The 15,182-nt window shown below is 41.6% G+C and overlaps 1 protein-coding gene across 1 annotated transcript in view; it reads left to right on the top strand.

Moving 5' to 3' along the window:
- LOC115482138 overlaps positions 1-15,182 on the top strand; it is a 66,085-nt gene that overhangs the window by 47,114 nt on the left and 3,789 nt on the right. Inside the window, exons 20-24 of the mRNA XM_030221710.1 lie at positions 2,091-2,236; positions 3,808-3,894; positions 8,562-8,708; positions 10,697-10,888; positions 13,896-14,020. Of these exons, the coding sequence (XP_030077570.1) occupies positions 2,091-2,236; positions 3,808-3,894; positions 8,562-8,708; positions 10,697-10,888; positions 13,896-14,020 (697 nt within the window). The remainder of the gene's footprint in view (positions 1-2,090; positions 2,237-3,807; positions 3,895-8,561; positions 8,709-10,696; positions 10,889-13,895; positions 14,021-15,182) is intronic.

The raw sequence follows: 15,182 nt of genomic DNA on the forward strand, positions 1-15,182 counted from the left end.
GTGTTTGCATACCTAACTTCTGACTTTGCCATCCATGGACTAAAGAATCATTTTCTCTCAGTCATAAGGAATGAGAATACAAGCTTTAATGGGAAGCTATGAGCATGCTGTATTTTATATTCATTCTTTATTGTAAGCAATATTGCTGAAAGGCTGTCAGAAAATGTTTGCTTCTTCAAAGATGATAACGAAAATCTGCAATAGGGCAGACACCCTGGAAGGTGTAGATAACATGGGAGGGGATTTAGCAAAGCCTGAGGCATGGTCTACAAGTTGGCAGCTAAGATTTAATGCTAACAATACAGGATCATGCATTTGGGCAGTAAAAAACAAAGGGAGCAGGATAGTATAGCAGTTGTGTGCACAAAAGAAGAGCAGGATCTGAAGGTGATCTTATCTGATGATCTTAAGATGGCCAAACTGTGTTATATTTCTAGTCTTTTTACCACCACCCCAAAATAATTATGTACCAGTCACCCACAATTTGAAGTGATAAAAGACCAGGAAGGCCACGAATGAGAAAAGCAATTTAGTTTATTTTCCAAAGTATAAGTATAATCTATAGTTTCTCATGGGAGGACAGCGCTGCTACACATAAGTGTTCTCTGCCACTGTCTCTCCAAAGTAATGCACAGCTTCAACTGTTTATATACCTTTATTTTAAACAATGCTTCACATAGGTTTAATAAATTATCTTCTTTAAAGATCATTCTGTTTTCTTTCAACACTATCTGCTTCCCTTCTTGTTGCTAAATCACATTTTTCTGTCTGTTCATAATTGCCCCTTTCCCACACTTGCTTGCATGCAAGAATGTCTTATCAGATCATAAGTCTCCGGCTCACACAGCTTTTGCTTTTTTGCCCTGTTTCAGGGTGCCCTTTCGCTCTGTTTCAAGGTGCACACCCGTGCGCATTATCTACAACAGATAGAAAAATTGATAGCAAAAACCAGATTGATAATTGGGTGCATAGGAAGAGCAATAGCCAACAGGAAAAAGGAGGTGATAATGCCTCTTTATAAATCTCTGATGAGACCTCATTTGGAATACTGTGAGCATTTCTGGAGATTACACTTTCAAAAGGAAACAAACAGGATGGAATTGGTCATGAGGGTGGCTATTAACATGGACAATGGTCTTCATTATAAAACATATGGGGACAGACTTAAAGATCTCAGTGTGTATACTTTGGAAGACAAGTGGGAAAGGGAATGTATGAGAAGATATTTAAATATCTCCAAGGTAATCTATTTTTTTGAATTTTATGTTTTTATTGCATTTTATGTATATTTTTTGTGACAAGCTTAGTTTGTTGGGATAATGCGGGATATAAAATTGATAAATAAATAAGTACACAGGAGTGGGCCTCTTTCAATTGAAAGGAAGCTCTGGGATGAAAAGACATAGGATGAGGATGAAAGGGCTAATATTTATTTACAGAATTGGTGTTGGATGCATGGAACAGCCTTCAAGCAGAGGTGGTACAGATGGTGATGGTATCTGAATTTAAGAAAGCATGGATTGAATACAGAAGATCTCTGAGGGAGAAGAAGAAGTTACAGAACGTGGTAGTTATTATATATGGGAGACTGGATAGGCTTTATGGTCTTTATCTACCATCATGTTGTATGATTCTACAAATGCAAATTTGCTTTGATTCATGAATGTGAATTGTGATCTGGACTGGAATACATAAATGTATATAAATTAAGCTCATATTTGTACTCATGCTGAGGGCAATTTTGAAATGATTTTACCTGTTAATTAGGTGGTTACCTAGGAAAAATGAGGGTTGAACCATTTTCAGGTTAAAACAGCAAGAGTACATTTATTTGCACCATGAAAGGTTGATTCAAAGAGGGGGGGGAGGGGGTGAAGCCAGCCAACAGCGCATGGGGATTTAATTTTGAAATCCCTGTACATGTAGATTATGCCCTACCCTGAATTTGTGCTTGCAGGTCCCATGCAGAGATTTAAAATTAACCCCTTTATACATCAAATGTTGACTTATAGAATTCATGTCCATCAAATCAAGAGAAGTGGCTGAATCCCACAAATCTGAATTCTGATAGTTTTTCTTTGCTGGTATAGAAATGTTCTTCATGGATACATTTGATGCACAGTTGACTTGCAAACAGAACCTTGATCCAGTGCTACCAGAAAACCTTTCTCCAAGAGAATTTATTGTATTCCAATATGGGATCTACATCATCCAGTATTTAATGCCTCATATCCATGTAAGTCTTATACATATCCCAATGCCAAACAAAGATCTTGTTGTCTTGAAGAGAAGCACCATTTTTTTTAAAATTCAAGAGTAGATGAATATATTATAACTTGTGCTGTCTGTCAGCAACTCTCCCATGAAATGTCACAAGTTTATAGCTATCTAAAAAGCAAACTCAAACCCAGTCCTATTGATCCCAAACTGGTTTGAAAACTGTTTTTACCAATTAGAATTCAGTCACAGTATCTCATGAATTTTATAGATCAAGGCCAGATTTGGAAGTCTGACACCCTAGCAGCTCCAAAATGTGGTCCTGGTGTGTTTTCTGAGTGCCAAGAGATAAGCTGAAGAATAAGAGAGGCTGTGTTCAGTTTTGGAGGCCGTATCTTGTTAAGGATGTAAAAAGAATTGAAGCGGTGCAAAGAAAAGCTACGAGAATGGTATGGGTTTTGCGTTACAAGACGTATGAGGAGAGACTTGCTGAACTAAACATGTATACTCTGGAGGAAAGGAGAAACAGGGGTGATATGATACAGACGTTCAAATATTTGAAAGGTATTAATCCGCAAACGAACCTTTTCCGGAGATGGGAAGGTGGTAGAATGAGAGGACATGAAATGAGATTGAAGGGGGGCAGACTCAAGAAAAATGTCAGGAAGTATTTTTTTACGGAGAGAGTAGTGGATGCTTGGAATGCCCTCCCGCGGGAGGTGGTGGAAATGAAAACGGTAACGGAATTCAAACATGTGTGGGATAAGCATAAAGGAATCCTGTGCCGAAGGAATGGATCCTCAGGAGCTTAGTCAAGATCGGGAGGCGGGGCTGGTGGTTGGGAGGCGGGGATAGGGCTGGGCAGACTTATACGGTCTGTGCCAGAGCCGGTGGTGGGAAGCGGGACTGGTGGTTGGGAGGCGGGGATAGTGCTGGACAGACTTGTATGGTCTGTGCCAGAGCCGGTGGTTGGGAGGCAGGGCTGGTGGTGGGGAGATGAGGATAGTGCTGGGCAGACTTATACGGTCTGTGCCTGTGCCAGAGCCGGTGGTTGGGAGGTGGGGCTGGTGATTGGGAGGCGGGGATAGTGCGGGGCAGACTTATACGGTCTGTGCCCTGAAGAGCACAGGTACAAATCAAAGTAGGGTATACACAAAAAGCAGCAAATATGAGTTATCTTGTTGGGCAGACTGGATGAACCATGCAGGTCTTTTTCTGCCGTCATCTACTATGTTACTATGTCAAAGCTTTTCATATGCAAAAAATGATGTCATAAAGCATTTGTAAGTCTAAGAAACTAGGTGTAAGACTAAACTGGAGTACCTTTTTTTTGGGGGGGGGGAGGGGTTATCTCAATGTCAGTATGCATCTTCCTCCACTGTTAGAAGAGCAAATCACCAGAACAGACCAGACAAGCAGAGACGAACCTGGCAAAATGAGCACCAGTTAGACAAAGACTCAGATTAAGAGCACCACTTTAGAGCATCAATGAAAAGTGTGGTGTCTGGAATGCTTTCTAGCCTCACATAAGAAAGATACCTGTTACTGCTGCAGTTTTCCAACTGATGTATCCTAATTTGTCTTCTGTAGGCTCCAGTGATCAGCTTGAACATTGCTTCCAGCTTACCTGCAAATAACTATACAGAAAATGCCTTCAGGCACTCTTTCTATTATCAGGTGTGTGAGAGATGTTGATCTTTCTGGAGTGCTAGTTGCAGGACTTTTTTTAAGGGGGTACTTGGGGGTACTGCGTAACCGGCACCTTTTCCATTGTCTGCTAAAATTGACCCATGGTCCCCAAGTTTTAATGAAAGAGCTCAGGCTGTACACACCAATTCTACCTGGTCATAGATTCTGTGACTGGTTGCAGGGGGCCTGGCTATTTTGAGGTGGGTTCCTCAATGATTACCCAACCCCTGAAGGGTGGGCAGGCATTTGAATACCGACACCTTTTTTGCTAGAAAAAAATGCACAGGGTATTTGTAAACAGAAGTTTGCACACTTATAATTGTTGTTGGATATCAGATGAAGAATACATTTATCAGCCAATATTCAAAGGCCTTATGCACTTACCAGCTGCTGCTAACTGATAAATGCTAGATGTTTCCTTTGACCTCACTGTCCAGACAGTGGTCCATAAGCAGAGTCTGAGTAGAGCCAGAGGTTATCTGGTTAGCAGCTATATCAAGCCTGCTAACTGGATAACAAACCGGATAAAGTTTGGAAACCAAAAAGGCTGTCCTAAGTTTATCTGACTAGCAATCTGAATATCACCATTAACTGGATAGCACTGCTGTTACACACAGATTCCAGAATACATATTCCAGCAAACATTTACTTCATTAAAAGGTGATCAGGACCAGTGGCGTAGACAGACTGCCAATTTTGGATGGGCCTGAACCTAAAGTGGGTGGGCACAAAATTTTCTCTCTATTCCCCCTTCCCCAGCAAAATTTAGTCACACTAATCAGATGCATTTGTCACATAGGGGTAACGTGCTGCTTTTCAGTGCATCAGGTTTCGGAAAATTTATTTAAAAGCCTAATACCCTTTTCAATGAGCTTTCAGAGGCCAAAACCTCCTGCCTCAGGTCAGCATAACGCTGTTATGGTATCCTCTCCTGACCTAAGGAAGGAAGTATTGGTCTCTGAAACTTTATTAACACAGGTACCATATTACTTTATCCTAAATTAAAATAAAATTATTTTCTTTACCTTTGTTGTATGGCCATTTACTTTTTCTCACTGTGTTGCTCCCAGTCTCTAGATTCTGCTTTCCTTCGTCTTTCTCTTGCCAGGGTTTCCTGTCCATTCACCACCTATGGCTTTTCATCTTTTCCTCACCATTGTTCTCCACATGCCCCTTCCTCTTATTCTCCAGTCTTTCCCTACTCTGTCCTCTCCCTCTTTCCATCCAGCAGCTCCCCTCTTTCTTTTGCATCCAGATTCTCCTTTTTCTCCCTACCCTTCCATCCAGTGTCTTCCCTCTTTCTCTCCTCATCCTTCCACCCATCTTCCCTCTCTCCTGATCCTTCCATCTAGTGTCTCTATCTCTCTATCCTTTTCTGTTCAGTCTCCCCTCTCTCTCTCTCTCCACATCCTTCCAGTCTCTCCCCTTTCTCTCTGCATCCTTCCATCCATCTCCCCTCTTTCTCTCCCTATCCTCCCATGTCCAGCGACTCTCTCCCTTCCCTCCTGTCCCTTCTTCCTCTCCCTCCCATGTCCCAGCAGCTCTCTCCCTTCCCTCCTGTCCCTTCTTCCTCTCCCTCCCATGTCCCAGCGGCTCTCTCTCTTCCCTCCAGTCCCTTCTTCCTCTCCCTCCCATGTCCCAGCGGCTCTCTCCTTTCCCTCCAGTCCCTTCTTCCTCTCCCTCCCATGTCCCAGCAACTCTCTCCCTTCCCTCCAGCCCCTTCCTCCTCTCCCTCCCATGTCCCAGCAGCTCAGCCATTTTTCATCCAGGTCCGCCGACTCCGCCCATCCGCATCCTTCGCGCTGTCTCTATCCCTTTTGTCCCACGGAGGCAGTGCTTCCTTCCTGCCCTGTCTTCTCCCGCAGCTCCGCTGCATCGGTCCCTCCCTGCAAGTAGAATCCTCCTTCGCCGGTCGCGCAGCTTCGCTCCTCCCCCTGCCGCGTTCATCCGGCCCTAAACAGGAAGTGCATCACAGAGGGCCAGATAGACGCGGCAGGGGGAGGAGCGTAGCTGCGCGACCGGCGAATGAGGATTCTACTTGCAGGGAGGGACCAATGCAGCCGAGCTTCGGGAGAAGACAGGGCAGGAAGGAAGCGCTGCCTCCGTGGGACAAAAGGGAGACAGCAATGCGGATGGGCGGGCCTGGAGGGAAAATGGGTGGGCCTGGGCCCACCCAGGCCCACCCGTGGCTACGCCCCTGATCAGGACTGAGAAATAATGAGTTATCTAGTAGCATTGTAGCTAGGGTTTCCAACTTTTTGACAGAGAAAAGCCCGACACCTCCCTTGTTCCGCCCCATGCCCTGCCCCAAGTCACTTGCCTCACCTATGCACAGACAATCAGAAGCCCTGCCCTGTTCCAAACAGTGCTCTAAAATTAGCGCTAGAACAGCAAGGGGCATTAACATCCCTATGATCAGATGTAAGAGCATGCAAATTTAGGTACGCTATTAGCTCTGATCATAGGGGTACTTCTGCAGGAGGACTGTGCCTGGGCATGCGCCCAAGGCACAATCCTCCTGTATAAGTTGTTTGACAGGTCTGGGCTGTCAAAAAAAGAGCCTGGACCTGTCAAACCTGAGCCAAATACAAGGCCTGGAGGTCTGGTGGACTTCCAGGCTCCATCCCCACCCCCCTAAACACTATAAAGGTCCTGCTGGTCAAATGGGACCACTAGCCCCCCCCATGACCCAACCGCCCAACCAACATTGAAGAAACCGGCCTGGTGGTCTAATGGAACCACTAGCCCCACCCCACCTTACCTTGAAGAAACCGAACTGACTGCTAGCCCTCCCCACTGGCATCCCCTGCCCCTCCCCACAGCCTACCTTGTCGTAGTTGGAGGAGGGAGTGACTAGCACTTCCTCTCTTCCCTTCAGACGCTCCCTCAAAATGGTGGCGCCCTGCCCTGTCTAGTGCATCCTGGGATGTGCTGGGTGGGGCTTATCTTCCATGTAAGAGTTAAGCCCCACCCAAGATGCACCGGGCAGGTTAGGGCACCACCATTTTGAGGAGACACCCAGAGGGAGTGATAGTCCCTTCCTCCTCCAACTATGATGAGGTAGGCCATGGGGGTGCCAATGGGGAGGGCTAGCAGTCAGGCCAGTTTCTTCAAGCTGGTGGGGTGAGGGACTAGCAATCCCAGTATACCATCAGGTCAGTTTCTTCAATGTTGGTTGGTTGGTTGGTTGGGTGGTGGGGGAGCTAGTTGTCCCATTAGACCACCAGGGCCTTTTTAGTTTTGGGGTGGAGGAGGCTGGAGGTTTGCTTCAGATCATTGGGCTGCTACTGTTGCACCTTATCCCATGCTCCCCCCTCTACACCCAACCATACAGTTGCTGGAGAGTGGAAATGGCAACTGATGCTCAGGATGTGTTTTTAGTAACTGATTCCATATGTCAAAGACCTTCAGACAGGCATGAACTTGAATATGAAAGCCTAGTAGAAGATATAATAAAGGAAGTAGCTAAAATCAGGGCTGGTTGAGAGGGAGTTGTAGCATTCTGAGCAAACATTTGCTTTGCACACCCACCTTGTCATATGAGCCCTGATATCTAAGGTTCATACCATAAGAATGGGCCTACACCAGAAGGTACTTGTGCTGTCTGATCATTTTATCTTTCCAGTTAGGAGAAAACCAACAAGAGAAAGTGGTGAAGAGAGACCAGGATCAACCTAAGTACTTTTCCAGAATCTCATTTCCATTTTCTGTTGCTTGTAGGTCTGAAACATGAAACAAGACACTTCCTGTTTCTCGCAAAAAAAACAGGAAGTTCCTTGTGATGTGTTTCAAATCTGTAGGACAGCAGAGATACCAAGTTACCCCAGGCTGGAGATTTTGGGACAATCCTGGATTTCTAACCACCCTATCATGGTTCATTATGGGACTTGCAGTACTGATTTCAATGGGCAGAATCATGCATTTCAAATTCCACGCTGCTTTGGAATCTAAGTTCAAAACCAGGATTGGCCAAAAAGTGCCCAGCTTGGAGATGGGTAACTTGGCATCCGTGAGAAAGAGAGGCAGCTACTGTTAAAGGCTAGGCCAAAACCCTTGAAGTAGTTGCTGGATGGGAAGATGGGGAGAGCCAAATTAATCAAATTGCCTCAAAGGGATCCCATCTAGCACACTCAAGACTATATCCTAGTTTATGTTTCAAAGCATGCCAGATCAAACGCACAGCCTGACCAAGAAGAGGTTACAGATGCTAAAGACATGCAACTCTCTCCTCCAGTAAACTCCATGCCTGGCTCAGAGAAGTCAGCCATGGATTACCACCATGGATTAATCTGTATTGCCAAATAGTTACTTGTTGTTTAATGACATCAGAAATTACCTAGTGACAGTTATTGGAAAAAACATATCCTGACCTTTGCATTCCATTGAAACAGTAAAGCGGCAGACTTAAGCATATGAAAATGGTTGCGGCAATCACACTAATCTAACTTCATAACATGAATATTTTCCTTGTATCCTGGGAAGGTTTGTGCGGGAAGTGTTAAACATTCACCCCTAAGCACCTAAAACTTAAAAATGTATTCCACACTAACACACAGTATATACTCTTGAGCTTGTATTATATAATTCCTTGATCATGTGTGTGTGTGGGGGGGTGGGGGGGCGTGGGGTGTCCATTCTTGGGATGTTTTCTGCAGGCTTCTACAAAGCAGCTGTTCATTGCTAGAGAATACCTGGATTCTGTCGGCAGCTTCAGTCTCCTGTTGATACACTGCATAGCTCACATTGCAGCTGGGTGCATTCCTCAGGACTCAGATCCAGGCTTTCAGAGGCTGTTCTATCAGGTATCAAAAGGTCGTACACTACTTCATTTAAGGAGCAGGGCAAGGTGCTAGAGAGTCCACCTCAAAAGATTAACCATACAGAAAATAGGCTTTAGAGAAACAAACACAGTGACGATGGAAAAGCGAGAATCAGGAGTACTAGGTCCTGAAAGGACAAAAGCCCAACCAGGACTGGAGTGTTTCCAACAGGATTTGTAAAGAGAAAAGGAAGACAGAAAATACTTTAACTTAAATATAACAACCTTCAAAAAATTAATCAGCTTGAAATAAGGAAATTCAAATTCAAAGCAGGAAAAGGCCTGCCTTAGAGTGTCATAAGCACTTCAAAATGTGCTTATGACACTGGATAAGTAATGCTGGAGTTTGCATAATCAGTCTTTTCATATCTCTGAAGCAGCTGCGGTTTACCTGTGAAACGTTTGGAGGACCTTAAGAACGCATGTCAACTAAGCTAAGTTCTTAGTTTTTGAATATTTGTAAATGAAAGTACTATCAAAGAAGGTTTTTTATGATTGGGAAGAGGAGTGGACAGCACATTTTGAAGTGCTTATGACACTCTAAGGCTTTTTCATTTCATTTATTCATTCTTATATCCCACATTTTCCAAAACATGTTTGGTTCAATGTGGCTTACATCATAAAATACAATGAAACCTCAGTTTTCGTTGACTTCGGTTATCGTCGGTTTCGGTTTTCGTTGATTTTTTCAGTGAAAAATTTGTCATGGATTTTGTTGGTTGCCTCGGTTTTTGTTGCTAAGTTTGCAAAAACAAAGGGCGACCCACACGTTCTCCTGCTCATTGTGGCGTTGTTTCTCGTTGTTTGAGCATCACCCTGTGCGTCTAATGCAACACACGCAAGATAAAATCACACATGCTCAAATCTCATTTTCCCTGTTAAGTGTTTCCCTTGCTAATAAGTTAACCCTTTCCCTTTAGCTCCATCATGGGACTATATTTATTCTCTATAAAATGTGTTTTTGGTATGTATTTTGGAGTGTCTAGAACAAATTAATTGGATTTACATTGATTCATATGGAAATAATTGCCTCGGTTTTCATTGTTTTCGGACGGATTATCAACGAAAACCAAGGTATCACTGTATATAGTAACAACTGTGTAGCTTATAACATTCTAACAGGGAGTTTACAGTTAACAATAAACAAGTAACAGAAGTAACAGTTATCAATAAAAAAAAGTAACTAGAAAAAGAACACTGGCAACAGTGGCAGTGTGTGACATTTACATTGTAACCATGGTTTTACATTTGTTAATGGACAGCAGTGGCCATGAAGTGTGTATCTTAACATTGTGGCAATATGCCTGCAATGGACAAGAAGTATCAATGACCAATAGTATAACAATAAACCATAAATGGACCGATTTTTTGAGTGGTATTTCCTCCTTTGAGTTTGAATTTCCTTACTTTACACTGATTAAATTATTTTTTGAGGATGTTATTTAAGTTGAAACGTTCCAACAGGCTCCTTTTTTCAAGATAGGCTGCATGCTGGAATTGTTCCTAATCAGATTTTCAGGATATCTACAAAAAAATATGCATAAGTTCAATTTTCATATGCTAAGTACCTGCTGTATGAATAATTTGACATATATATTCATTGTGGATTTGCTGAAAACCCAACTGGCTGTGGGTTAGGATAGGTTAACCACTGCTCTAAAGCACTCTTGTTTTCAGGATATCCACAATGAATATTCATGAGAGAGATTTGCATGCACACTGCCTCCACTGCAAGCAAATCTCTCTCATGAACACTCATTGTGGATAACCTGAAAACCTTAGTGGCTGGGGAGCCCCCAGGACAGGTTTGTGCTCCACTGCTCTAAAGGCTACATCAGTACAAATCCATTGTGCAGCCCTTTCTACCATTTTGCCACCTTCATTCATAAATCATAATTTTGTGTTACTTGCAGGCTAAGAGCTTTAAACCAGATTCATATCAGTACCTGAATGATTTATCTTCCCATTTAGGCACTGAAGGCCTCCTTTAGTGATATGTTCTTTAGCAGACTCAGGCTCTCAATGAGTCTCCTGGATAGTAAGTGTTTCAAAGCCATCGGCGACTGTCTTCTGAACGGGGAACCCTTCTCTGAGAAAACTCAAAATCTTATCTCTGAGCTGTTCCATGCGAGGGTGATATCTGCCACCGAGTCTTCTCAGGAGGTAACAGAGACTCCTTGCTGTAGGTTTATGTTTATTGTACATAATATACCACTTAAGCTATCCAAGACAAAGCGATTTACATCATATGAAAAGCTATACTATAATGCCTTCCCCTCCCCTTTCCCACTCACACCTGCAGCCCTCTCTCTTCCCCCGACCTGTCCTCCTAAATACCACTTTTTTGATACACTGAATTCCCCCCCAGCTTATTGCTACTCAGATGTGATCCACAAATGTTTCCACAGCTGAGCAAAACAACTTCCAGTTGCATATATAGCAGAATCTCAGCAGTAATTTCAGATTTTCACCAAATTCAAAGGACAATAATTCCTGCAGGAGGTCTGAACACTGAAGAAACAGCAACGCTAAAGTGGCAGGCTGTAGGTTTAGCGCGTGGGTTTCTCACATGCCCTGGCCACGTTTTAGAGCAGCACTAAAATGGCATAATTTTTATTTCTAAACAAAAAAAACAGCACCACGGGCCTTTAAAAATGGAACACAGTTCTTTAATGAATGAGCCTTGACAAAAAGACCCGACACGGGCCGTGTTTCGGTGACTAGCACCTGCGTCAGGGGTCTACATAGAATACAAAACATAGAAATAATATATTTTTAAAAATATTTTAAAATATAATGAGTAAAACCAAAGATTAATATTTAGACTCATCAAGCATACATATATAAGCCTATATAAACACCTAAAGCATTTAATATTTTAACATTGCATGTAATATTTTAACATTCTCATATATTATTATATAGTAATTTGAAAATAAATGGATAATTAATCAAAACAAAAATGGTAACTCACCACAGTGATGACGTGGAAAACTTGGGGAATAACTCGAATATATTCCTCTACAATATATTATTCCTTACTTTTGGACAAAAAATTTTTCATATATTAATATTATATGTTTAAAACGCTTATTTTAATTATTTATAATATATTTTATAAAAAGGTCATATTATATAATACTGGCTATAACTAAATTTCATATTCATAAAAGCTTAAACTAACAGGTCAAAAATAATTTTTTAAAACATTTTAAAATATACAATAAATTTCAAACATTACACTGATAATATCATAAACCTTCAAAAACATTCAAATCAGCACAGAAATGAATAAATATATACATCTTCAAATATAAAAAGCCAAAACTATAATATCTAGTGGCATTACTTGATCTTAATTTTAAAAAGACAACATTTTGAAGATGTATATATTTATTCATTTCTGTGCTGATTTGAATGTTTTTGAAGGTTTATGATATTATCAGTGTAATGTTTGAAATTTATTGTATATTTTAAAATGTTTTAAAAAATTATTTTTGACCTGTTAGTTTAAGCTTTTATGAATATGAAATTTAGTTATAGACAGTATTATATAATATGACCTTTTTATAAAATATATTATAAATAATTAAAATAAGCGTTTTAAACATATAATATTAATATATGAAAAATTTTTTGTCCAAAAGTAAGGAATAATATATTGTAGAGGAATATATTCGAGTTATTCCCCAAGTTTTCCACGTCATCACTGTGGTGAGTTACCATTTTTGTTTTGATTAATTATCCATTTATTTTCAAATTACTATATAATAATATATGAGAATGTTAAAATATTACATGCAATGTTAAAATATTAAATGCTTTAGGTGTTTATATAGGCTTATATATGTATGCTTGATGAGTCTAAATATTAATCTTTGGTTTTACTCATTATATTTTAAAATATTTTTAAAAATATATTATTTCTATGTTTTGTATTCTATGTAGACCCCTGACGCAGGTGCTAGTCACCGAAACACGGCCCGTGTCGGGTCTTTTTGTCAAGGCTCATTCATTAAAGAACTGTGTTCCATTTTTAAAGGCCCGTGGTGCTGTTTTTTTTGTTTGGACTTTAGTTTGTACTTTGTTCCCTCTCTTTTGTTACATAATTTTTATTTCTGCCATGAATGGCCACGCTCTAATTTCACAACAACGGATTTTGGCTAAACTTGCTTGTCTGAAACTATCACTACATCGATTAAGCAAGTTGCAGTCAACTTGCTTTAAAGCAGGAAGAAAAGGACTTCAGTGGCTCAGGTCATGTCTAAATTCAATTTTGGTCTAATGGCCCACCCTACTTCGTCATTAGTCCTTAAAAAAAACCTCCAGTGCTTAATAACACCTGATTTTCTATTTTCATTTTTTGAATATTTTTTCATTTTGTTTTCTTTAAAAGAAAATGCTCATTTCAACAGGATTCCAGGTACTTATCTGAAGCAGTTCTAACCCGCTCTACATCACAGCTGTTTCACCCTTGCTTCATCAGGAGCGTATTCATTTATGCTGCACTTTCAGTACCCCCTGTCCCGGAAACTGTTCAATCCTACGAGCAGGGGGTACTGAAAGTGCAACATAAATGAATACGCTCCTGATGAAGCAAGGGTGAAACAGCTGTGACGTAGAGCGGGTTAGAACTGCTTCAGATAAGTACCTGGAATCTTGTTGAAACAAGCGGTTTCTTCTTTTAAAGAAAACAAAATGAAAAAATATTAAAAATTGAAAATAGAAAAGCAGGTGTTATTAAGCGCTGGAGGTTTTTTTTTTTTTAGGACTAATGACAAAGTAGGGCGGGCCATTAGTCCAAAATTGAATTTAGACGTGACCTGAGCCACTGAAGTCCTTTTCCTCCTGGTGCAACTTGTTTAATCGATGTAGTGACATGCACTAATTTGCAAATTAGTGTGCGGCCATTACTGCTTGATCCCCTAACGTCTCCTAGTGTGGTAATTGGGTAGCACATGACAATGTGTCCACACTGCGCAGTTACCACCAGGAACGCCTACTCTCTGCCCCCATGCTAGAAAATAAAAATGATTTTCTAGCTGGGGAATGGCGCAGGGTGCCTGGGCGTGCCCTGTGGTAATTCTGCTTTGCCGCTCACTACCCACACTATAGCCCTATCGCCACTTTATAAAAGGGTCCCTAATTCTTGTCTTTTATTTCTGCACAGTGTCTGATGAAAAACCAGGACCTGTTATCAAAGCAGATGTTTGAAGATGTGCTGAAGTGTAAACTGGCCATCAAGAAAAGAGAGTTTTATACTCCCAAGACAAGGAACAACACAGGAAGAATTAGGTATCAGCTCAGTTTGCTCCTCTGTTGTGAGCACAAATAATTCCCACAGTTTTAATGGTCTTCTTCTTCCACAGCGTTCCCAGGCAGGAGATGATTTATTGTTCCTATTTTAATAGGAGTCAAGTTAGTGTTTTGTTTACTATTTACATATGCAACATTGTGGCCCTGTTACCAAAGCTTAGCATGTGCTAAATGCTGCAATCCTATTTTATACCTATGGGCTACATGGCACTTAGCACACGCTAATGTCTGTTAAGCTTTAGTAAACAGCCCCATTGTTAAAATCGCTAAAATGTTTTGCTATCGTTGTGTATGTTTCATTGCCCATTGGGGACACCAAGGGGTCAACATGCAATGTGTTTCAACCAGCCAGAAACTCCTGGCCAGTTCAATCGCCTGTTCAGGGGCTAACCAGTTATTTTCAGTGGCACTTAACCGGTTAGCAATGAACTCAAAAGCGGCTATTTTGGAAGCGTTCTGAGGGCGGAGGCAGCACTTGGCTGGTTAAGTGCTGATATTCAGGTTAACCACATAAAAGTCAGTTCTATCTTTATGCAGTAACCCATAGTCAATTAAGTGCCAAATATCGCACTTAACCGACTATGTGTTAGCTGGTTCCGCAAACCCAGAAATTCAATGCTGGTGCCTGGACATGTCCTGGCATTGAATTTCTGAGCTTAGCACTGGTGACGGTCAGCAAAATGCTGATCACCATCAGCTGAATATCGACCCCACATGTTTTGAATGATTAGCCTACTTATAAATTGAAAGAGAAAAACGCCTATATTGCGACCCAAATCGGGAGATGGGCGTCTTTCTCCCGTGGGCACCCAAATCGGTATAATCGAAAGCCGATTTTGGGAGTTTCCAACTGCAATCCGTCGCGGAAATGGGTAAAGTTGATGGGGGTGTGTCGGAGGCGTGGTGAAAGTGAAACTGGGGCGTGGTTATCGGCCGAGGAGAGATGGGCGTCTTTAGCTGATAATCGGGAAAAAAAAGGCGTTTTTACCGTGATTTTGGGTCGCTTTTTGTGGACCCTTTTTTTCATGAAAAAGTCCCAAAAAGTGCCCCAACTGACCAGATGACCACTGGAGGGAATCGGGGATTACCTCCCTGGACTCCCCCAGTGGTCACTAACCCCCTCCCACCAAAAAATCCCCAC

The sequence above is a fragment of the Microcaecilia unicolor genome, chromosome 12, assembly GCF_901765095.1.
Source record: "Microcaecilia unicolor chromosome 12, aMicUni1.1, whole genome shotgun sequence".
NCBI classification, from domain to species: Eukaryota; Metazoa; Chordata; class Amphibia; order Gymnophiona; family Siphonopidae; genus Microcaecilia; species Microcaecilia unicolor.